The 25,246-nt window shown below is 48.4% G+C and overlaps 1 protein-coding gene across 1 annotated transcript in view; it reads left to right on the forward strand.

The window, feature by feature from the left end:
- Nucleotides 1-25,246, forward strand: part of IGF1R (insulin like growth factor 1 receptor) — a 259,450-nt gene that overhangs the window by 195,347 nt on the left and 38,857 nt on the right. Inside the window, exons 6-12 of the mRNA XM_029952289.1 lie at nt 2,652-2,800; nt 5,094-5,238; nt 12,656-12,870; nt 15,028-15,154; nt 16,915-17,153; nt 19,597-19,764; nt 19,920-20,124. Of these exons, the coding sequence (XP_029808149.1) occupies nt 2,652-2,800; nt 5,094-5,238; nt 12,656-12,870; nt 15,028-15,154; nt 16,915-17,153; nt 19,597-19,764; nt 19,920-20,124 (1,248 nt within the window). The remainder of the gene's footprint in view (nt 1-2,651; nt 2,801-5,093; nt 5,239-12,655; nt 12,871-15,027; nt 15,155-16,914; nt 17,154-19,596; nt 19,765-19,919; nt 20,125-25,246) is intronic.

The raw sequence follows: 25,246 nt of genomic DNA on the forward strand, positions 1-25,246 counted from the left end.
GAGCACAACTCTCTACTTGTTATATTGTCTTTAACTAAAAGGTAAGTGTGCCAGGGAATGCAGTGATCTCTAAAGTATACATGTCCCATCCAGAATTAAGCCTAACACATTTTACTCCTGTTTTATTGGCAGACTTAGAATGGTAGGAGGACTGCCCAGTGTCCTGGGCAATGCCTAGAACCCAGATGAGGCGTAGCTATGGTTCCTCTTTGGGGGTGGGAATGGAGATGGGGGCGGTGCCGCCTTCGTCCTGGGGGCACACTGCCCTGCAGCGCAGTGCTCCAGAAGGAGGGGAGTGCGACTCATCTCAACAGTGTTAGTTCTCCCGCCACAGTGCGTTTTCAAAGAATCGAGCTGTTATTTTTCCTACCGGCCCTTATAGTCTGTTCAAAGCCACAGATATACCTCTTCTATTTTAAGATAAAGCACCGTCAAAAAAGAATAAATACCCCTCTCAGCCTTTAAGGCCTATTTGACATTGAGTTTAAAATATTTATTAATGCTGTTTATACCCTCTCCGCACCAGAATGGATTCAAGGAAGCTTAATCTATAAACATGTAATCAGAGCACTTCCTTAGAAAAACATTTTTGAAGTGCTAGATGATTCCTAGACAGTTTAGCAAAGGTGTTTGGTTCCAAAATTGCTATTTGAATAAAACGTCAGGAAAACTAAACATACACTTAACATGTGACCTAGAAGTTATACTCCTGGACATTGATCCCGGCGAGATGAAAGCACACGTCCACAAAACAACAGGTACACGATTGTTCACAGCAGCTTGGTTTGTAGTGGCCAAAGACAGAAAACAACTCAGATATTCCATGGTAGGTAAATGGGTAAGCAGACTGAGGTACGTCCATACCATGGACTAATAATTCAGCAATGTAAAGGAACAGACTGTTGAAATACACAACAACTTGATGGATCTCAAGGACATTATGCTATGTAAAAAAAAAAAAAAAAAAAAAACCAATCTCCAAAGGTCACATACTATGTAACTCCATTTATATAACAGTCTCAAAAAGATAAAATTGAAGTGATAGAGAGCAGATCGGTGGTTACCAGGAAGGGGTTAGGGGCACAAGCACAGCGTGGCTGTATAGGAGATCTTCGTGAAGGTCTTCTATAATGGAACTGCATGAAGATCACACAAGACATAGGAGAACAGGCAGGGAAATATTCACACATTATACGTACATTTCGTAATTCCCTGGTTTTGCCATTGCATTATTACTATTATAGAGAATGTAACCTTTGGAGGAAACTAGGTGAGGGGTACAGGAGACCTTTCCATACTCTTTATAACTTTCTGTGAATCTGTAATTATTTCAGGATAAGGTTTTTTGAAAGGGAGTGTGGACATATCATATGGTGTGCAGGTGAGTTAGAAATAGTAAAAGACCAACAAAAAGTGCCGAAGGGAAGCCACTACCCAGGATAGAAGTAAGAATGTACAACATTCATTGTGATGTTACAGGAAAGAGAAATCTTCCTTTCTTGGGAAACCTTGCCTGGCATTCTCCCACAAACTAGAAAAAGAACAGGGAAATTTTCTTTACCTCTGAGCTTATAAACAAAATAAACCCCTGCACCATTGGCTTAGATATGCAGAAAAGTTCCATTAAAAAAAAAAAAAGGACTTTTATGAAAAGGGAGTTATAACAGTTTTCTTGAATGATTTTTTACTTACCTTCATCAAGTTGAAAAGATCATTCAACAACAATACGAGAAATACACCTGGCTCTCTAGTTCACCATCCTGTTTATTACACACACGTTCTGTAAGGCTGTACCTTTTATTTTGTTTGGAAACCAACCCACTTTGATCCCCAGTCTGCGGTTCTGAAGCCTGATGAGCATTTTGTCCACTGTTTCTTAAATAACAGTAGGTGATCAGAAGAAGTGCCAGTCTCCCTCACTAATCCCTGACTCTTGGTGGCTGGCACCATGTTGGGGGTAGCTTTTGAAACAGGAGTTTGTTCCAAAGTAATGCAAGTTCCTCACTTTCAGGGCATATATAGTGAGGAAAAAAAGAAAAAAACCCAGATCCATTTATAAGCTTCTGCAAAACACCGTCCGGATGTAATTTCATTTGTGCTTTAGCAAGAAAATGATGGATCTGTGTTATTCCACGTGCCTCTGGGAATCCACCGCTGGGTGTTGCTGGGAGGCGGGCTGCTAGAGTGAGTCTCCCGTTAGTGGTGGAGACACCGCTGTCCCTGTGCTGTCCCTGTGCGGTCTCCCGGGCTGTGCCGGGCAAGGCCACAGCATCAGAGAGCGGCCCCATTTTCCTCGCCAGTCGCCAGCGTGTCCTTCCTTCCAGGCTGTTTCTCCCACATGGAACCAGCTGGCTCACCAGCCGACAGCCCATGATGCCCACATGCCTCCAGGATGTGGCACATATTTTGTCTGGAAACAAGAGGCACGCCCTTCCTTTGCAGGCACTTTCTCCTTGGGTTGCAGCTCGAGTGGCTCGTCCTGCGTGGCTTCGGAATGAGCTACGGCGTGCCTGCTTAAGTGCTTCAGACAGTTGTGACCTGTGACGTAAAAACAACCAGAATACAAGTGTGTCTTCATGATTTTTTTGTCTCTTCATATGTGGGGCCTGACTCAGTTCTCTGTTTTTTCGTTGATTCTTTATCTTCGACAGCATGTACTGCATCCCTTGTGAAGGTCCTTGCCCCAAGGTCTGTGAGGAGGAGAAGAAGACAAAGACCATTGATTCTGTTACGTCTGCTCAAATGCTCCAAGGATGCACCATCTTCAAGGGCAACTTGCTCATTAATATCCGCCGAGGCAGTAAGTGTCCCATCCCCCCGGAGGGGGCGGCTGGATCCCTTGGTTTCCCTTCGTTGATGTTTCTCCTTCCCATTCATGCCTCCCACTGGAAGCCTGGGCCTAGAAAAACAATATGGTGCCTAAGCCTCGTGCCCAACACCGGTTTCTTGAGTTTCCCTTAAAGATTAAAAAAAAAAAACCAGGTTGAAAGGCAGTCTGTTTTTTAGCCATGGGCTCAGTGCTTCTTCACACTGAGGGTCATCACTCATCCTCAGTTAGTCCCGTCTCCCCTGCAGGAGATGCATGTCCCAACACACACACGCCGCAGAAGAAGCTGGTGGGTCACAGGTATGACTCAGCAGCCTTCAGGTGGAGCCCAGGTTCACGTGGCATCAAGTCCAAAGAGTTTTGGTTACTTGAGTGTGTTGAGGAGACGCAGCAAAGGGAAGAGTGTAATGGTATCACTTTAAAATTTTATTGAGTCCGAAGAGTGGTTCATCTCCAAGTCTACTTTGGAGACCCAAAATAAATGAATGAATGAATGAATGAATAAATGAATGAATGAATTAGTGAAGAAATAAATAAATAAATGCAAGCGCGTGTCATCAGAAAGCTCCGATCCTTACCCCTGTAAGATCGCCGTCACCTGCGATAGACGGGGTTCGCGGTAATCGAATGTGCGCAGAAGTGTCCCTTGTGGACTTACTCCATGATAGTTTCGCTTCTGCTCTTCGGCTGACAACAGAGTCTCGCCTTGAATTCTCCACCACTGGGACTACTCAGTCAAGGTACTGATGATCATTTCCTAAACTAGAATAAAAGTAGTAAGAAGACCTTGAGGTTGAAAGGAGTTTTTTTTCCCCCTAAATCCTTTTGTGGAGAAATTTTTTACAGTTTGAGGGGGGGAAATGACTGATTTCTTTATTCTGTGAATTTACTTTTCCATAAAACTATTTGGTCAGTGAGTGAGCGGAGTTCTTAGGGCTTAGAGATGGCAGAGACACGGTTAGGCTCAGTCCTTTTGGAGTTTTTGAAGCCCCGGAGTTTTCGTAATACTTTCCATTGCCCACCACAGAGATAGTGCTTGGCTTCTCTGGCTGGAGTTTTTTACCTTAGGTACTTCTAAAGTTTCATTCCTTTTGCTTTTACTAGGTTTCTTTATTTTTGAGAAGATGTCTTCATCCCTAGAACATACCCTTTAAGTCCCTAAACCTCCTTTTTTGTTTTTATTTAATTTTCATGTCAGACATGCACCCCACCACACATTTAAAATTGAGAATTTTTTTCCTTGAAAATCAACTGCAGGCAACTTCTAGTGTTTACAACTTGAATTTCTTCTAGAAAACCAGTAAGCTATACATGAAGCATAGTCCACTGCCCTCCATGACAGCACCCTCCTTCTTCGATTTTTATCAATTTAAAGCGAGATAGAACCTTTCGCTAAGTAAGCCTTCACAAATCCTATGCGGTCAAATCCCATTAGTTGAACCATACCCAATTCGTTATAGTATTAATCATAATTTTGGCATAAGTTGACCTGAAGCTTATGTTTTCTATTTACGATGAGGGAAAGATAGGCTAATGAACAAGATTACAGGAAATACACTGTTGGTATATTATGTTGTTTTCACATAGTTCATATGGCAACTCTTTTTCCAACTATTCTCCTGTTCTGAAAAATTATATGTGTGTATTATAAAATAATGTGTGCTCTATAAAAATACTTGGAAAAATTATATGTGTGCATTATAAAAACACTTAGAAGCACAGAAACGAATTTTTAAACATCACCCACAGATACCCATCATTAACATTTTGGTGTGTTTTCTTCCAGTCTTAGTAAGATGCACTCTTTAAATATAGATCCCTGTATCTTAGGAACTAGAAATGCAGCAAAGGCAGTTCCTAATGAGACCGAGAAAACGTTGTTTATTTAGTCATGCCCTTGTACTGTGGAGGCAGCGCTGCCTGTTGACAGCATATTAAAAGACATTCCCTAGATTTGTCAGCCTTTGCTAATTGGCAGTCTGGTATTTATGATTTTACATTCTGTTAATCAGCCCAGGAGCTATGGTTCCCAGCCTTCTAGAGAGTCTCCTTCCCCTGCCTCTGAGGGGTCCTGTCCCGGGAGAGGTGGTTGAAAGTCAAGCCCAGGGAAGTCCATTTTGTGACAGGCATGGCGAGTCCGTGCGTGGCCTCTGGGTGGCACCGACACCTGCCACGGAGCCGTTCTCCAAACATGTTCGTGGGAGGCCGAGCGTGTCAGCCTCGTGCTCCATGAGTGCTCACTAACACGGCCCCCCTCTTTGTGCAGATAACATTGCCTCGGAGCTGGAGAACTTCATGGGGCTCATCGAGGTGGTGACAGGCTATGTGAAGATCAGCCATTCCCATGCCTTGGTCTCCTTGTCCTTCCTAAAAAACCTTCGCCACATCTTAGGAGAGGAGCAGCTAGAGGGGTAAGTGCTCCAAATTTCACAAGCTGACGTCCTCCTTTTACAAAAGAGTAGTGTGCTTTTAAGACTCTGCGCTACTGAGGCGTAGAACTCTTTCTGGTTACGAGGAAGAGAGGAGGAAGCAAAGGTAACGCAGCTTCTGTGCCGCCCACCTCTGTGGGCGGGGTCGCACCCACTCCAGACTCTCCATCCCTGGGATGTAGCTGTTTTGGAAAAGTGTGTTGTGACCTGTCGATCAAGGGCTGCATCTCGACAAGACAGGTGCTGGTGGGGACCCTCTGTGCCAAGAGCAATAGGAACAGGTCTAAGGTGCTTAACCCTCTGTGAAGTCATTTGCACACCTCATATCCGCCTCAGGATGCTATACACTATGGAAAACCATTCCATCTTTTAAAATACAGTTGACCCTTGGTTTGAACAACACGGTTTGGATCATGCGGGTCCCCTTGGACCCGCATGGATAAATACAGCGCAGTACTGTAAATGTTACTTTCCTCATAATTTCTTAAATAATATCTTCCCCAGCTGACTTTAGCATAAGAGGACAGTATATAATACATATAACCTGTGAAATATGTGTTAATCAATTGTTGATTGTAAGACTTTTGGTCAACAGTAGACTATTAGTAGATAAGTGTGGGGATGTCAAAAACTCCATGTGTGTTGGTGGCTCTGCAGAGGGACAGCACCCTAACCCCCGTGTTCAAAACTGTAAGAGATCTGGAGGAGTCTAGAGAGTTCATTTTGTTACACAGAAATCATGATTCACAAAATTGTTTTATCGCTTAGCCCGTAGGATTTATGCTACTGGTAGAATTTTTTGCCTTTCTGCAGAAATATGCTTTGTGATCGGGGTTTTTAAACTGGCTGGAGGCTTTCCACTACCAGGTAAACAAGAGCTGGTGCTTCTTGCTCCAGTTTCTTTCTAGAAGACAGCCTGTGTGTACCTCTGCGTCTATACCTTTCTCTTCATACTCCCTTTCCATGCAACTCTTCCCTGGCTTAAGCTTTGCAATAAAAGGGGACATCCATTAAGGAGCGAATTCCTTCCAAAGGGAATTTGGGGAAGTCGTTTAGGAAAGAAAGAGGTGGGAAGGTCATGGGAAGGGTTGTCCTTGCTGATCTATCTGCCCCGACTGGATAGTTACCCCATAAGGGTTTCTTTACAGCCTCCCGGCTTTTCTCAGACTCACTCTTGGTCAGTCTTAAATTCTTAAAATTCCATCATCTGATACAGCTAAAGAGAAAGGCCAGCTCTTCATTCCATCCTGGAAAAAAGCACACTGTCCTCCCCGCTGGGAACACTGATTCTCTAGAAAAAAAAAAACAAACCTTTTCTCTCCCCACAAATCCAGGTGGGGGGCCACTGTGCAGAGCGCCAGAGTGTCCCAAGTCACTTATACCTCGAGCTGGGGCTCTGCCATTTCGAGGTGCCAGCGATGATTTGTTGTATGAAGTCTTAGAGGGAATTTTAGCATAGCTCTTCTTCTCTCCAGGCAGGTTTGTGTTTCTGGGATCCCGCGTGTTGCTAAGCACTTCTCCTTCCACAGATCGGTATCAGCATCTTTTCCTGCTGCTTCAGGATACACATTCCCCCCTCCTGCGCCCCCTTCCCTCCCCTGGGCTAAACAAGTGACAGACATAGAAGGGGAGAGCTGGGAGGGGAGTTTCAGTTTTTGAGGAGTGATTATACGAGGGAGTTACCTTTCAGGTGTGTGTTTACTGAAAAGTATGATGTCCTTACGTGCAGCTGAGAACTAAGACTGGTTTGTATTTGCAGGGATATCTAGGACACATTTCTCACGGTCTGAAAGTTGTATAAACCTGAAGTCCCAGTGGGGGCTCTTTAAAGGATGCCTGTCATTGCTCAGGTGTTTGGGACTTTTCTAAGCTCCGGGACGCTTCTGGCCCCTGCCCTGCTGTTAATATTTTAGATGACAAGGGGGGGCAAATGGAGCCCCGGGTTTTCACCTCTTGCTGCTGACCAGTGGCCCTTGTAGCTTCAAGAATGTTAGGCCTCCAGTCTTTAATTGCGATGTGTTGCTTCTTGGAGGCTGGCTAAAATGAGAGAGAGAGAGGGAAGGAGGGAGGGAGAGAGGGAGAGAGGGAGAGAGAGAGGGAGAGAGGGAGAGAGAGAGGCAGAGAGAGAATCTTAAGCAGGCTCCATGCTTAGCACAGAGCCCAATGCAGGGCTCAGTCCTCTGGGATCATGATCTGAGCCAAAAATTAAGACTTGGTGCTTAACCGATGGAGCAGCCCAGGTGCCCCTTGGAGGCGCTCTCTTTAGCTGGGGTGCTTGAGACTCTTGCCAGTCTTGGTGGGGGTTGGATTCTCTCACCTGCCTTCCTCACTCATAACCATAAAAGGTATAGGTCACTCTGACTTGTGATAAACGCCCCTTATAGCTCTTTGCATCAGGTGTGACCACTAGCAACAACTCATTTATTTTGCATCCCGAAACTTAGGAAGAGTGTTAGTTCCAGCCCTTTACCAGCTCTCCCCACCCCTGCAAGGAGGGAAGAGTCAGAGAGAGACAGAGAAGAAAGGAATATGATAAAAATAAATACCAGCAACAGTGTGGAAGCAGAACTTGCAAGGTACTCCCAAGTAAAGGAAAGGAATGTGCCATGGGCATGAAAAAGAGGCAGCTAATCTGATTTAAGAAGATCCCAGGGCTTTCAAGAAAAGGTGGCATTTGGCATGGGCCTTGTTTCCAAAAACACTCAGAAAGCAGAGGGTGAAGAGGGCAGTTCAGGATAGGGTAGCAACAGCCAGCGCAGCGAGTCGGGCATCCTGGGACCTGTTTGGCAAATAATGCCAGAGAGCTAGGTGGTATTAGCATTACGTAAGGTGTTATGCACCCGGGCGTGGAGGTTATAATTTAGTCAAGCGATGGAATGCATTCAAGGCTTTTGAGCCCAAGGAGTGTTAGCAGAGCTGCCTAGACAGTTCATTTACGTGCGCCTTTGGCTTAAGCCAAGATAACTTTTATCCCACTGCTTCCCAAACTTTGAGACACATTAGAATCCTCTTGGGTGGGGGCAGGTAAAAAAAATCCCAGTAACCCAAGTGGCACCCAGTTCGGTCAGGATGCTCGGGAGCAAGATAGAGGCGCCAATGATTTGCTGAAGAATCCAAGGCGATTTCCCTGTGTAGCCCAGATTGGACATCACTGCAGTGTCCTGCTATTTCTTCTTCTCAGTGTGTACCTCCTCAAAGCACTGTGCCTTTTTTCCTAAATATTTTCTTGTGACACTGCTGCCTTAAAGTACTATTTTTCTTGACCTTCTGTAGCCAATGAGAACATTAATAAGTGCCTCCGTTTGGCTCGATGGGATTGGAAGTTCCATAGCATTTTGTTTGGATAGAGGGCAGAACATCCATGGTGCAGGGACCCTTGGTACCCGACGACCTTGACTTTCCAGACTGGAACCGAGATCTACCTCCAAGTCCCCTGTGCAGCCCCGACCACCGAGTCCAAGTGCAGAACATGAAAATCAAGCATTTTACCTGGAGTGGAGTCTAGTCTGTATGCCACACGAGCCGATTTTGTAATCTGATTTCCAGGACGATGAAAGATGTAGGCAGAATCACACCCGGACAGGCAGCAGGGAACTTGGTGGCTAGAAGAACGGGGCCCGGACATCATGAGGCAGTTGTCAGTCTGTCCGTGAGAACTCAGACCCCCAGGTTTCCTTGCAGACGTCCCTCAGGCTGTGTAATGTGATGTGTTTCTAGAGCCATAACCATAGGCATTAAGAAAATCAAGGTTTTTCTGCTACTTAAGAGAGAAATGGGTCTTGTAATACACATGTATAAGATTTCTATTAAATGACTAATTTTTAAGCCCTTGAATAGAAAACAGAGTATTTCTGTTATCTGGACAATTCCTTCATGTAGACGAATGAGGAGTTAGACTTTCAGATTCTTTGGCGCCACCAAGGAGTGTTGCCCCGAAAAGCTTAGCAGCAGACACAGGTAGGAGGGGATAGAAGGATTGAAAACCTTGGGTGCCTTTAAGCATCTCTGTGCTCATAATCCTACCACTTGACTTTGCAAAACTTGATGCTTCGTTCCGCCTTCCTGCAACTCTCAGATTAGGCTGCAGCAGGGCTGCGGGGACTTTTAAAAATAAAGACTCAACCATGTGACTCAGCAATTCCAGGCTCTACCCAGTATCTTCCCAAGAGAAATGAAAACAGGCCCACACAGGACCTGAATGTGAATGTTCCTAACGGGATTATTCATGATAGCCCCCCGCCCCAAAAAAAACCACTGGAAACAATCCGCACGTCCATCAACAGATAAATGAATGAACTAAATGCGGCACAATGGGGTACTATTCAACAATAATATAACAACGTGGGTGAGCCTCAGAAACATTGAACTAAGTGGGGGGAAAGCCAGACACAAAAGACTGCGCGTTATGTGATTCCGTTAGTTTCTACAAAGAGCAAAACTGTGGAGAGAGCGAGCAGATTGGTGAAGGCTGGGGGTAGGAGCAGAGACTGACCAGCAGGGAGGGAACGTGGAAACTCTGCAAAACTTGCAAAGTGGTGATTGTCAGACAGCTGTAGAAATCTGCCAAGCCTCACGGCACGGCACACGTACGATGGGCACAATTTTTGGTAGGTGAATTCTGCCTCGGTAAATCTATTTAGAAGACACTCAAAGAGGAAGCATGTTCTGAGTTTCTGTGTGGTACCTAGTGGCTCTTGAATATACATTCCCGCCCTTGCAGAGCCCCCAAGGTTGGTGTAAATATGGGATTTGTTGGGGAGGGGGGACTGGATGCCGTATAAAGCAGCATCTGTGAAAAGGCAAATCCTATATCTCCTACATCGGTTGCAGATTGCCAGGATGCTGGCGACAGTCCCCGTGTGCTGGGTTCTGATGCCCCCTGGAGACAGCCGGAAAGAGTCTATGATTTCTCTTAGAAACAGAAGGGAATGATCAGTTGTGTGTTTGCAGATTTTTTTTTCCGTTTGTCAGTAAGGGCTGAAAAACAGGGAGGAATATCCCTTCCTTACCCCCAGAGTTTGGCCTCCTGGCCCTCAATCCACTTTGTCCCAGCCTGGGAGAAGCCAAATAAGGACACTGTTTAGAGTTGTTTTTTAGGAAGTGGTGATGACCCCCAGACCCTGATGTTTGGATTCTCCGATGCAGGGCTCCAAACACTGGCTCCAGGCTATCTTCCGTGCACCTTGCAAATTCCGGGCACTTTCGCTTTCCTTTGCTTCCACATCCTTCCTGCCCTTCATCAGAGCAGGTGAGAGGTGGTTGTTGTTGGTAACTCAAGTAAGACAGCTCCAAGACTGGAGCCATAAATAAAACACCTGAGTGTCTAGTATGTACTAGGCATTTAGAACATCAACGCAGATAGGGGCACCTGGGTGGCTCAGTCAATTAAGCATCTGACTTCAGCTCAGGTCATAATCTTATGGTCTGTGACTTCAAGCCCCGTGTTGGGCTCTGTGCTGACAGGTTGGAACCTGGAGCCTGCTTCAGATTCTGTGCCTCCCTTTCTTCCTGCCCCTCCCCTGCTCATGCTCTCTCTCTCTCTCTCTCTCTCTCTCTCTCTCTCTCTCTCTTTCTAGCAAACATATTCTCTCAAAAATAAACATTACAATAAAAAAGGAATATCAATACAGATAATATACAGAGATCCTCAAGGAAATGACCGTCTGCTTCCAACGCACCTGAATTGGTCTACATTTTGTCAGATAGGACCCAACCAAGTACAAAAACAAACATCTTCTGCCATACAAGGAAGGCTGGGAGTCAGGATAGCAATATCTATAAAACTCGGGCATCTGTGTGAGCTACAGAAAAAATAAACAACTTAATTTTTTTTTATATTCTATGAATGTAAAAGCAGTAAGCTTAGAAACAATTAGGAAATCACATTTACTGAGTAATTGACTTATATAGCCATTTCCTCTAGGAAACAATGGAAGTGTGTGTGTGTGTGTGTGTGTGTGTAAGCAAATGTGCAGACAAGTCTCTCTGATTTGTACCATCTCTTAATTGTCACCTAATCATGGGAGGAGAAGGTGGGATGGAGCCAGGCCCCAACCTGGGCTTAGAGAAACGAGCACTATTGACAGGCAGTTCCTGAACGGCTTGGCTATTATTTTGATGAGGGTTTTATTTTTCCTTTTTCTGTCTCTCACATAGGCTCCGTAACGCCTGGGTTTTATTGATATTGGTATTCTGGCCCCAGGCTTTCTCAGTGCTATAAAAAATGTTTGTGTTTACTGTAAAAAGATAATCTTGCTTTTCAAAGTGATTAATCACATACACAGACTTACAGTATGCCTGCCACTCATTTGTCAAATTCCTGATTTATAATTCATGCTCCCTCCCATGGGGAGAAGCATGTTTTGTTCAGAAGGTATTTTCAGTGCCGTTCTGTTCCCTGCTGGTGAAATCCATTTACTAAAAAGAAGCCTCACCCTAAGTTGAGACAGGAGCCTGACCTGGCTAATTGGCCTGCACTCCTGGCCTAGAAGTTTCTGCACCAACCAGATCTTGTCCCACGGGGCCCAGATCGCCCTTGGTCAGCTCAGGACCTCCAGCCCCTGTTAGACCAGTGCTTCTGCAGGTGTGATCCCGGCACGCGTAGGGGTCTGCACGACCGAGGTGTGGGGTGCAGGTTAGCAGTGCAGAGTCTTGGCCCACACGGACCTACTGATGAGAAACTCTGGGAGCGGAGCCCAGCACTTGGAACACAAGCCTTGTGCACACTAGCCCCGTGTTGGGAGCCTGAGTCACTGTAGCCTGGGTGGTGTGACCCAGGGGGACTGCCCTTGGCGAGGGTGTTTTTCTTTCCCCACCTCCTCCAGGACTGGTGGTTAGGCTTTTCAGGATGGGGTGAATCTGGAGGAGGGAACAGGCCCGGGGCTGGTCCACCACCGAGTCTGGCTCCCTGTCCCCATTCTGCCTCCTGCCCCATCAGACACCACGGATGGCACGGATGGGATTTACCCCCAAGGATAATGGCAGACTTTCTGCAGCAAATATGTAAGCTGTTCTGGTTGAGTGGCCGAGCGTGTCTGTTCTCCCACGGACTGACTTCAAGTGCATTATACGTACTCTGCTCTGAGAGAAATACCCAAAGGCATTTCTGTGGAATGATTCCAGCAACACCCTCTGGTGCGCAAAGCATCATTTTGTTGGTAATTGAGGTCCTAAAATTCATTCGTGTCTTCCTGATTTCAGTACGCTGTCCTGGAATCAGACTTCCTGTTGTGAACAGTAACTATCCACCCTTCCATGCTATTAGTGACTAAATCTCTCATTGGCAAAGGAAGCATGTCCCAGAGCCCTGTGTGGAGGAGGGCCCCTATGGCATGGCCGGCAAGTGGGAGGGGACACTGGGCAAGGGCAGGAGAGCTCATGGCGGTATCTGTGCTTCCAGGAACTACTCTTTCTATGTCCTCGACAACCAGAACCTGCAGCAGCTCTGGGACTGGGGCCACCGCAACCTGACCATCAAAGCCGGGAAGATGTACTTTGCTTTCAATCCCAAGTTGTGCGTCTCTGAAATTTATCGCATGGAGGAGGTGACCGGGACAAAGGGGCGCCAGAGCAAAGGGGACATCAATACCAGGAACAACGGAGAGCGAGCCTCCTGTGAGTGGACCCTCCTCCCCTGGTCTTGCGGGGTGGGGGGCCAGGAGGCCTCCTTAACCAACACTTTGCTCACACATGTGTATGTTCCCAGTTGGTAGTGGGGCAGATTCATGACATGCTCATGTTCATGCATCTCCCTTAGCATCTAGATGAGTGCGCTACACATTGATAAATAGTTTCCTACTCAGATTTTCCAGAAGTCCTCATGGAATGCAGAGTTAAATGTCCATATATCATTTATATATATGCAAGAGAGGGAGAGTCAGAGAGAGTCCAGAGTCATAAGCAGGCTCCACATTCAATGCAGAGCCCAACGTGAGGCTCTCAATCCCATGACCCTGGAATCATGACCTGAGCTGAAATCAAGAGTTGGACGCTCAACTGACTAAGCCACCAGGTGCCCCAAGTTAAATGTCTTTTAATGCACAGGCCTACAGTAAGATGAGCTGTCTAGATTATCTGCAGTTAGATTATTTGTCATGGAGGGGCTGGTCCTCTCCAGGGAGCGAGCTCGGCTCCGTCTCTCACAGCATAGGGGACGCCGGAGAGCAGAGGGGGCTAAGCCACAAGCCCCGCGCACGGCCCTGGGTTCTCTGTCTCTCACTTGGCCTCGTTCTCACTCACACTCCAATGCAAAAAAGATAGAGCCAGCCTACTTCCCTGAATTGATGCTGCTTTTTCGAATTTAGGAAAGTGTAATTATAACCTTGCAGTGGTTACATGCCTTTTACTTTAAGGTCCCGTATCTGAGCTGTAACACGGTGAACCCTATATATAAAGCTGCTTTTTAAAATGTTGTGGTTCTGTTTGGCTGGATAGGGCTATAAAAGAAAATTGCCTCTCCGCCCTCGGCTTTTCATAAGGGAAGTATATTAGGAAAAAAATAGAGTGATTTATATGATCAAAGATGATGTGGTCACATGCATGTGCACACACATGTGCACACACAGCACACACAGATCCAAGAAACCATTGGCACTTGACCGATTAGTTTTGCTGGTGTCTGGATTTCCCCGGTAGACACTCAGACTGCCCAGGAAGAGTTTTTGGAGGGAGGAAGCCTGACGCAGGGCTGGATGGCATGTTCGCACCCAGCGCTTCCTCACCCGTCCAGCCCCTGCTGGACTCCCTGTTCGAACCATCGCAGGGCGGCTGTGTCTGAGCGCTTTCGAAGTGTGGTCTCCGACTCAGCCAGGCTGCCCTATCGCATTGTGACTGCAGTAGCCATGAGTTTTCCTTTGCAGACAAAATCATGTTTTTCTCTTCAAATAACCCTTGAGCAGAAACTATATTTCTCCAATCTCACATCAGCACATTTCACGCTACAGACTTCTTAGTATTAACCGCCCTCAGCATCCACCCCACCTACTGAGTGTTCGCTGGGATTCAGGCAGATAGAGGCGGGAAAGGACAGTCCCTAGGAGAGCTTCGAGTCTCCCCGAGGGGAGGCGGTCAGCAGCTCTTCCCGGTGGTCCTTTGAATCTGGCCAGAGGAACAAGATGGGAACTCAGGGCAGGGTCCCTGCGGTGCCTCCCCAGCGACATCCCACAGAGCACAGGGGGCTCCCCCAGGTGACACAGTTCTTGTCAGTGCTTATTCCGCACCAGGGGGTGTGTCAGCCCCAGCTGGAGCCTTCAAGAAGCTTCCATGTCCTTCCGGCCGATACCGCATTTAGAGTGAGGGAGATGCCCCGCATTGGCACACGCGGTTGGTTAGCTGGTCCCTGCTGGTTGTGCGGGAGCAGGCGGAGACCCCTAATGCTGCAGAGCGAGTCCCTCCTATCGCAGAAGATTCAGCCCAGTTTAGGGGGCTCACGGGCCCGGCCCCCTCGCGCCTGCGCCTTGGGGCTCAGCACAAAGGGCAGGTGCCTGGCCCTGTCAAGCAGCCCTTCCCTGTTGGGTTTGGACTCGCAGGGCAGGTCCAGCGCAGCCAAGCGTGCTAAATCAGGGGACCTGGCGCGTCGCAGCTCCATGTGGCAACGCATTTGGGTCTTTTGCAGAACCGGGAGGGGCACTGAGAAGTCCAGAAAGTGGCTTGTTAGCATGCACAGGCAGCCTTGGGGAAGAGGGAAACCGGGCGGGGCGGATGACTTGTGAGACACAGGGAGGGAAAGGCCATCCGACTCTGTCGCTCAACGATGTACCACCTTTCACCCAGGTGAAAGCGACGTCCTGCACTTCACCTCTACGACAACGTGGAAGAACCGCATCATCATAACCTGGCACCGGTACCGGCCCCCGGACTACCGGGACCTCATCAGCTTCACCGTCTACTACAAGGAGGCGTGAGTCTCAGTGCCTGGTGACATCCGGTGGGCGGTGCTGTGGGCGGGGAAGCCCGTGCTCCTCTCGCCCCAGGCTGTCCCGTGGCATCCAGACGGCCCCCACACTACGGTGTCCGCTTGGGGCCTTCCCTTCTCCTCTGGGTAATTAGAGGGGTTCTGAAGAGCAAAGCTTGTTTTTTAGGGAGTTAGGCTAGTCCGCACATGCGTGAAGGCGGGTAGAGGATGTGCCCGCTAAGCCACACCCCAGGAGCGCTTGCAGCCTGCAGGGGCACATCCACCAGGAAGGCCCCCACCCTCTGTCCTCATGTTCCTCCTCTTGTTCCTGTTCCTCTATGCATGGGCCCTTCCAAGGCACGACCCTCTGCTCTAGGTCAGAGGCCCCCGAACTAGGGAAGGAAAATGGAGAGACACCGACCTCCGTGTTTTGAACCTTTCATGATTTCTCCCAGAATGTACGGGGGGCTTTGTGCCTTCACATGACAGTCACCGGCTGCAGTGGCCGTGACGTTCTCCTCCAGACGGCGGCTCCTGCTGGTCTTCCTCTTCCTTCGCCTCCTGTTCCAAGTGGTTCCCCCAGGCTGCTCAGTCACCCTCCTCACCCAGCTCCTACTGTGATGCCATAGGTCTCTTTCCCCAGGGATGGGGCTCCCTGCCGCTGAAACCAGGGCCATACAGGGTAGTGTCTGGTCCCCCTTTCCCCCGCTGGGGCCAGAGCCCTGGGAAGGGTCATAGCAGTGGAAAAAGCAGGTCTCTGGGGCGCCTGGGTGGCTCAGTCAGTTAAGCATCCGACTTCGGCTCAGGTCATGATCTCAGGGTTCATGGGTTCAAGCCCCGTATCGGGCTCTGTGCTGACAGCTAGCTCAGAGCCTAGAGCCTATCTTTGGATTCTGCATCTCCCTCTCTCTCTGACCCTCCCTTGCTCACGCTATCTCTCTCAAAAATAAATAAAAACTTTTTTTTAATGAACTTTAAAAAGAAAAAGAAAAGAAAAAGCAGGTCTCGGGATTATTATGCATTTGGCATGTCTACACATGGGAGTCACTCATGGTCTTCCGTTGTGACCACAGGGAGGGGTATGTGAATAAGATCCTTCAGCAGTCACAGCTGTTTGTGAGCAAATTCGATTTTGGAAGCTCTATTTGAGATGCTGCTTTTTTGTAGCAAAAGTCCTTTTCCTCCAAAAATTATTCTTCATCAGTAGCTGATGTTTGCATTAAATGACTACACTTATTTTTTTTTAATGGTGAAAAATGCCATAATTGGAAGATAGAAAAATAGTATTTTCATGTATTCTTATTTTTTAGCGTTTATTTATTTCTGAGAGACAGAGAGAGACAGAGTGCGAGCGGGAGAGAGGGAGACACAGGAGCCGAAGCAGGCTCCAGGCTCTGAGCTGTCAGCACAACCTACCGCAGGGCTTGAACCCGTGAACCGTGAGATTGTGACCTGAGCTAAAGTTGGACACTTAGCCAGCTGAGTCCCCCAGGCCTCCCAACATGTGCCTGTATTCTTAAGGAGCAGTGTCTGCAATCCCGGTAACACTTAGAACGTATGCAGTTCTCTAGCACGTTTGTAACTGCAGTGAAACCTGGGGCCACTTGCTTAGTTTTCTTCTTCTGTAAAAATCCAGTTGATTCTTTAGTTTATTTAGAATTCCTGTTACAGAAAGGGTGACCTGCTCGGTCTCTGGGGAAGGCTTCTGAGTGCCTCGATGGTGAGGACCGAAAGCTTTCCTCTGAGCATCCTCTGTTGTCTTTCAGACCTTTTAAAAACGTCACGGAGTATGATGGCCAGGACGCCTGTGGCTCCAACAGCTGGAACATGGTGGACGTGGACCTCCCTCCCAACAAGGACGTCGAGCCCGGCATCCTGCTGCTTGGACTGAAGCCCTGGACGCAGTATGCCGTCTACGTCAAGGCAGTGACCCTCACCATGGTGGAGAATGACCACATCCGCGGGGCCAAGAGTGAAATCTTGTACATTCGCACCAATGCTTCAGGTATCCACGCCCCGCCCCTCCCACACGTTCCGGGAGCTCCCTCCACTTGGCTAGTACGGGACCCAGTGAGCAGACCAGCAACGAGTGTGCCTACTGTCTTTCTCGATCTTGGACCAGTCTGTCTTGTATGTGCTCTTCTTAGCGATAGGTAATGCTGTGTCTTATCTTCTTCCCGGTCCCATACCCAGGGCTCCTCTGAGCATTTTCGGGATTCAGTAGCACCTTCCATCCGCCTGCCCTGTGCCGGTGAGCCTGCATCCTCCAGGGTACTGGCTTGGTTTTTTTGGAGGACTCAGCCAGGATCCAACTCCCTGTAGCTTGCCCTTTTTGTTTATTTTCCCTTTTTTTTTTTAAAAAAGTTTGTTTATTTTGAGAGAGAGCGAGCAGGGGAAGAGCAGAGAGAGAAGAAGAGAGAGAATCTCATGTAGGCTCCACACTGTCAGTGCAGAGCCCGACACAGGGCTCAAACCCACAAACCACAAGATCACGCCCTGAGCCGAAGTCAGGAGTCAGACGCTCAACTGACTGAACCACCCAGGCACCCCCTTCTTGTTTATGTTCATAGTGGAGCCTCCATGCTGATTTGGTGGTCCAGTCAGTATTTTCACGTGGCTCATTGGTTTTCTGTCTTCATTCTCTGCTTCCAAAGAGAGAGATAGAATTTGGAAAACGTCAGATAGAGTATGTTGTGAACATTCCAAGTAGTCACTGGTAAAAATGTTCCTCCTTTCTTTATCTTCATCCTCCTTAGCCACCTCATTTCTCAACTCCAGGATCTGGAAGTGATGAAAGCAAACATTTGTGCATATTAGCCAAGTATATAAAAACCAGCTTCGAAGTAGGAAAATGCACATCATTTCTAAAGACAGTGATAAATACTTGTGGATGGGAGCTGTTTTTTAAAACACCCCTAAGGTAGCACAAAATACGCTAAAAGGGCAGAGAGGGTGAGGGAAAAGCATTGATAGGGAAAACCTTTGGCTCATGCATTGCCTGCTTCTCCTCCCTCCCCCTGCTCTGTCTCGAGGGTCCCATGAGTGGTTGCAATCATGTCTCAGACCCTAAAGGGTTTAGAGAAAGAAATCTGGCACCGGCTCCTGATCCTGGGTGTGGGGCAGTGTCACGGAGATTCAAAGGCAATAAAACCAGTTATTCTTCCTAAGGTTTGGAAGTAATTTATCGCAGACAGCTCAGGAAAAATAAGACTCTTTCCTTATTATGACAAATTCTTAAGAATTTCCATCCACAAGATGGAAAACTAAGCACCACATAGATTGAGCCAGTCCCCAATACTTTGGCCCCTGTCCTTATAAGCGGTAGGGACAGAGAAAAACGTGATCCTTGGCCTCTACTTTTTTGTGACACTGATCATTGAAATATCTGGGGTAAGCTGTTTATTCTTAAATTACTTGATTTTGGAAACCTGAAAATGACCAAGCATTCGGTGGTTACATCTTTCCTGAAAAAGCTGGCATTAGTCACAACTTTTCCCCAAAGCATCCTTCCCGGCAGGTGTTCAGAACCTTGTGTATCATGTTACGGGCTTTGAAGTACCCTTAAGCTCTTCGCCCCTTTGCGTTTTGAAGCGACTTGGATGATGATGCTATTTAAGTGACATACTGTAGAGAGTTCTCTTACACTTGGGAAAACCCACGAAAATCATTGTTTTCTTGTGAACCCAAGGAAAAGTAAGATTTCAGTGGTCCTGGGAAGCATTTGTGCTTTATGCACGAGGCAGCACTGGGTTTGAGTTTGGGTCTGGATTTGGGTTTGGTTTTGGGAGACAATAGTAAATAAAGCCTTACCAGATTATCATACTTTGCCTGTAAATCGATGTTCTTTGGCTGCTAGCAGCCCAGTGCTTGCAGTCAGGGCGCTGTGTGTATTTGATTTTGCAGACTGCTTCTCCTAGTCCTGTCTCAGTCATGCCACTGAAGTGTGGGTACAGAGAGGCTTGTGGGACCTTTTCCTCCACGTGTCTTATTCACCACGTGCATGCACATACACACACACACACACACACACACACACACACACACGTCCAGCCCTTTCCTACTTCCTCTCTCATTTTGGTGTCCTGCCATTTTTATCAGAGCTCCAAAACCTCAGATGAACGTAAGTCAGCCCGTTTCACCTCCTCCCAAAACTGCCGTGGTCCCACAGTTTGGAGAATGGCTGTTGTAATCCATGAGATTCGAAGTCACTCACTGTGATCCTGGTGTGGCCCCCACAGCCCTTTTCCCTTTTGCAGCTTGGCCATGTTGTTTGCACACAGATGACCCGAGGGTAGAGACCACAAAGAGAGGCGGTAGCATTTAAATCCATACGATTTCAAAACACGGTTCCGTTTTTTGAGGTGGCCCAGCTCCCCTCTCCTTCTCTGGGCTACCCCCTTCTTGTTGGTTTGCAGCGAGTGCCTGACAGCCTTTGTCCCTCTTTCCAGTTCCTTCCATTCCCTTGGATGTTCTTTCGGCATCAAACTCCTCTTCTCAGCTCATTGTGAAGTGGAACCCACCATCACTGCCCAACGGCAACCTGAGTTACTACATCGTGAGGTGGCAGCGGCAGCCCCAGGACAGATACCTGTACCGGCACAACTACTGCTCCAAAGGTGAGGGCGGAGGGTGGGGGGACCCACAGCCACACCCTCGCCGCCTGAACGACCCAACGGAGCCAGCCCGTCCTCCATTAAGGGCACTGACAGCCACCGGTGTCTGGGACTCAGCTTTCATTTCCACTCTTGTTGGCCTTGTGTCTCCCGAGCAGACAAAATCCCCATCAGGAAGTATGCCGATGGCACCATTGACGTGGAGGAGGTGACCGAGAACCCCAAGACTGAAGTGTGCGGCGGCGAGAAGGGGCCCTGCTGCGCCTGCCCCAAAACCGAGGCCGAGAAGCAGGCCGAGAAGGAGGAGGCTGAGTACCGCAAAGTCTTCGAGAACTTCCTGCACAACTCCATCTTTGTGCCCAGGTACAGGCGTCATCTAAAAACGTGCCCAGGGGGGCGCTCCCCAGGCGGGTCCTGTTGCTTTCTCTCCAGCGGGCTGGTTTGCAGATTGGTGGCCTCATGGTGGAACCCTGGAGCCGTCGGAGGGGGGAAACAACAGAACAAGGTGTCCGTGGGGTTGAGTGGGGTGCTGGTGGGAGCCAGGCTGCCCGGAAGGGAAGGGAGCTGGGGGCTCGTGCTGCTGGGGGCCGCGTCGATGCTGCTGCCTCAGCCCCACGGCCTCCCACAGAGGACGGGTGGGCTCTCTGGGCTGTGGGACAGGGAAGAGCACTGCAAGGCGTAGGGTGAGAGCCCCTCTTCCTCGTTCCGCTTCTCCCTGCTGCCCCTCGCAGCCTGGCCGAGGAGTGAGTCGAGAGGGAGAAAACCAGAGTGAGCTTCGAAAGGGGTCCCAACTTCATGGGGGCACCTGGGTGGCTCAGCCGGTTGAGTGTCTGACTCTTGGCTCCGGCTCAGCTCATGATCCCAGGGTTGTGGGATCGAGCCCCCATCAGGCTCCATGCTGACAGTGGAGCCTGCTTGGGATTCTGTCTCTGTCTTTCCCTCTGCCCTTCTCTCCTGTTTGCTCACTCTCTCTAATATAAATAAAATGGAAAAAGGAAGGAAGGAAGGAAGAAGGCAAGAAAGGGGCCCAACTTCAGAGCACAGCCAAATGCCACAGGCATCCTTGCCAGGCAGGTGTGCGAAGCCGTGGAGGACAATTTTGAGGTCGAGCAGCCCCGGTCCCCACACATCTAGCCACCCTCCTCCTCCCATCACTGTTCTGGCAAAGTGAGCACAAAAGCAGGGGAAGGTACATGTGCAACGCAGTGCTGTTCACACTGGCTGAAGCCAGGAACAACCCGCATGTCCATTCATAGATGAATAGACAAGCAAAATGTGGTCCACACAATGCAGTGCTATCCTGCAGTAAAAAAGAATGAGATTCTGATGAGGGGGGCAACTTGGGTGAACCTTGATGACATTACACTAAGTGAGGAGCGCCTGGATGGCTCAGTTGGTTAGGCGATTGACTCTGGATTCAACTCAGGTCAGGATCTCATGGTTGTGAGATCGAGCCCCACGCTGGGCTCTGCACTGAACATGTAGTCTGCTTGAGATTCTCTCTCTCTTCCCCTCTCTCTGCTCCTCCTCCACTCACGCTCTCTCCTCTCTCTCTAGATATGTAAATAAACATTTAAAAAAACACACACATTATGCTACATGAAAGAAGCCAGACCCAAGGAGAACTACCATAGGACTCCGCCCATAGGAAGTATCTGCCATAGGCAAATTCATGGTGACATAAAGTGCTTTCGGGGTTTCCAGAGGCCTGGGGGCGGGGGAATGGGGAGTTAGCACTTCACGTATATGAGAACTTCTGTTTGAGGTGATAAAAACTTTGGAAGCAGTGGTTGTACAATATCACAAATGCAATCAGTGCCACTGCATCATACACTTAAAAATTGCTCCTTAGATGTGGGGACACCTGGGTGGCTCAGTCGGTTGAGCGTCCATCTTCAGCCCAGGCCGTTCATGAGTTCAAGCCTCACATCCGGCTCTCTGCAAGTAGCGCAGGGCCCACCTGGGATCCTCTGTCCCCCTCTCTCTCCGCCTCTCCCCTGCTGTCTCTCTCTCTCTCTCTTTCAAAAATAAACAAATAAACATTAAAAAAGTGGCTAAATTGGCAAATTTTTGGGGTGTTTTTTATTTAAACATTTTATTTTACTACACTAAGAAATAGTTTTAAAAACCTGGAGGGGAGGCCAGCAGGGTAGCCCTGTGATGTCTGTGAAAGCGCTGGAAACAGTGGGGTTCCTTGTCTTCCTTTTCCTCCTGAAAGATTACAGTGTGGGGGCGCCTGGTGGCTCAGTTGGTCAAGTGTTCAGCTTCAGCTCAATCAGCTGTGATCTTGCAGTTTGTGAGTTCAAGCCCCGCATCCAGCTCTCTGCTGTCAGCACAGAGCCTGCTTTGGATCCTCTCCCTTGCTCTCTGCCCCTGCCCCACTCATATTTATTCATTCTCTCTCTCCCTCTCTCCCCCCTCCTTTCCTCCCTCCCCTCTCTCTCAAAAATAAACATTAAAAAAAAGTATTAAAAGATTAGAATGTGGACTTTGCCTCCTGCCCGAAATGTGGGCAGAGGACCTGGATTCAGACCAGCGTCGCACCTGTGAGCTGCAGGTTCCCTGGCCCCGTGGTGCCCCCGCCTCCAGCCGCGGCCCCGCGTGCCCGAAGACCGCTGTTGCTCCTGCCCCAGACTCTGAGAGGCACCGGAAGCCTGTGGCTTCTGTTCATCCTGTAATTACTTTGCCCTTAAAGCCTTACGTAGGTTATAATGACAAAGTTAACTTTTAAAGTGATTTTCCTCTATCTAGTGACCTTCCTGATATTTGTGTCACAGTCAAAGATAGCCATCTTACTCTGAAAAATCACGAAAATATGAAATAAAGACCTTTTAGACTTGCAGGTGTCCTTTCCTTTTCAGACGAAGGCCTTCGTCACTTAACGGCTTTCTGCCCCTCCTGTGCTCTCCAGGAGGGGTGAGGGCATGAGAGCCCACTGTGGGTCCCCTTGACCTGCCCTGCTGGAGACATTCCCTCTGTGCTTGCTAGGTTAGATGGCTGCGGTTCAAGTGCTCGTCCACGTTGTCCATGTGGTATGCATCGTTCCAAGAAGAAGAACGTTGAGGAGTTCAAAGATGAGAAACTTGAATTCAGGCTTAGCGATTCTCCAGCAGCCTAATTAAATAGCGGTCCATTTGGGAGCTGGCCCTCTCCTTCCACATGCCAGGGCTCTTGCCTTCAGTGGCATTGCTTCTCAGCATGGCCATCTTCCCCAGGCCAGCAGAGACTCAGCTGGCGTTCCTTCTGGTGCACACTTTTTTCAAAGTAAGATGGCTGTGTTCCTTCCGGAAGAGGGTGAATTGGGAGTGTCCCAAACAGGCTGGGCGGGGGTCCCCTGTTTATTCTCCGGCAAAAGCTGTCTTGTCCCACCGACCTGCCAGAAGTTCAGGTTGTGAGTCCAGACTTTGGAAAAGTTCTGCTAATGGGCCCTGAGCTTTCGGTTTATAGTTTCAAGGCAGTATCTTTTAATTTGCCTCATCAGATGTGGCACACAAGATCGGACAATGTGAAGGCAGAGCTGTGGTTGACACAGATAGATTAATGCGTTGTGTTCGTGTTGTTGAATTCAAACTAAGTGTCTCCTATGCCGGACACCCCCTGATGAATGCGTGTGCCCTGACATTCTCTCTCCCAAGACAAGTCTGAACTGCTTTTCTGTCTTTTCATAGGGGGAATATAAATACCATCTTTGCCCTTGGTGAGCAGCCCCAATTTATAAGAACTTCATATTTTTTGAATGCCTCCTACCAAGGGCATAAATATGATGTCCACACAATTTGCAACAGAATTCAGGTAGAAGAAATTGTGTGGCAGAATGACTGAATCATCGAGGAAGGTTTTCTGTTTTACAGCTACATGATCCAGAGATGATTTTTATTTCTTTCAATTCATTCTAAGAACAGTCTATGTGAGGGAGGGGCTAAAACCAGTCAAGTAAGATTTAGTGTGTTACATGTTGTCCAATGTGTCCCATATGGTTTGAAGTAGAATGGACACTAGAGCTTGTAAAAGGTATTTTCTAGAATCAATGGTGGTGAATGCTTTTTATTGACCACCGCCTTCATTGTTTTTTAAGTTAATTAATTGATTTTGAGAGAGAGGGAGTGTGGGCAGGGGAGGGGCAGAGGGAAGGAAAGGCAGTTTCCCAAGCAGGCTCCATGCCATCACTGCAGAGCCTGACTCGGGGCTCGAACCCACGAACTGTGAAATCATGACCTGAACCGAGATCAAGAGTAGGATGCTTAACCGACTGAGCCACTGGGGCGCCCCTGCCTTCTTTTTTTAAATCACACAGTTGAGTTTCGATAACCGAAATGTTGGCAGATGTTGAAGAGTGAAAGGTTTTCCAACGAAGTAGGTTTCATGATGGAGTGGGCGTGGCTTGCAAACTGACAGTGATGCTATACGCCACACCATTTGGAAATGTGGCTGTTACAAAGAATCATGGGTGCGACACACTGCTTCCATACCTTATCTTCCTGATAATGTCCCATGAGGCTTCCCTCCCCCCAGCCCCTAACTTGGTGCCACTAGTAACAGCTGTGCAGTCTCCAAACGTGTGCTGTTTAGAAGTCAACTTGACTGGACTTGATGGTGTGATCCCCGGTAAATGGGGATGGGCCGTGGGAGCGGTTTGGGCACAGGATTCTTTGGCTAGGGATTGAGTTCAGGCAACTTCTTTCTTACAGATCTAAGTGGGTGTTGTGTTGGTTTTGTGTGTTGCATTGGCTGTGAAGAGAATGTAGGACATTTTTTCTTGTAGGTGTCATAAAAGATCTCTCTAGCAATTAATGTAGTTTCTTGTGTCCCCTTGTCCAGGAAGGTTGGCTGGTGTGTAGGTTGTGAGCATGGGAAATCATCCACCTCATTTCCTAATCATTCCTCCCATATTATGAAAGTAATGCACTGCGGCCATTCGACCCTGCTGTTCTCAGCCTGGTGGAAGGAGCCCATCTGAGTTGAAGCGTCCATGTTCTGGGTGGGGCCTGGTGGCACATGAGTGGTGATGGCGTTTTCTGTAGGCGGAGTCCGTGGGCCGGGCAGATGGGGGACCCAGAGGCCCTTTCCCCAAGCCCCTTGCTTTTCTTTTCCAAGTTTTTCACCTTGAGGCAAATAAGGACCAACAATCAGGAAGCCTGCTGAGCGTCAGCTATAGACCGCGATGGCTTCCCAGGTGCCCTGTCTCCCTGTGAGACTTGCGCTTTCTCCCCTGCAGGAGAACTGCTGAGCATTTCTGTGTTCTGTTCTTTCTCCTTGCTGTGGCCTCTTAGTTTTCTTTCCTGGATGGGATTTGTTCTGTTTCCTCCCTACCCCTTGCCTGTGCACAGGGTAAGTGATCCCTACTGACAGCCTCAGCATGGAATGGACAGCTCCCCCTTCCCCACTGTTCCTGGCACTGACCTGCGGGCGGCTGGTTCTTGTCTGGGTGTTTACTCTCTTGCTCTAAAAAAAATAAACATTAAGGTTTCTTGGGAGAGCCCAAAAC

This window comes from Suricata suricatta, chromosome 9 (genome assembly GCF_006229205.1).
Source record: "Suricata suricatta isolate VVHF042 chromosome 9, meerkat_22Aug2017_6uvM2_HiC, whole genome shotgun sequence".
NCBI lineage: Eukaryota > Metazoa > Chordata > Mammalia > Carnivora > Herpestidae > Suricata > Suricata suricatta.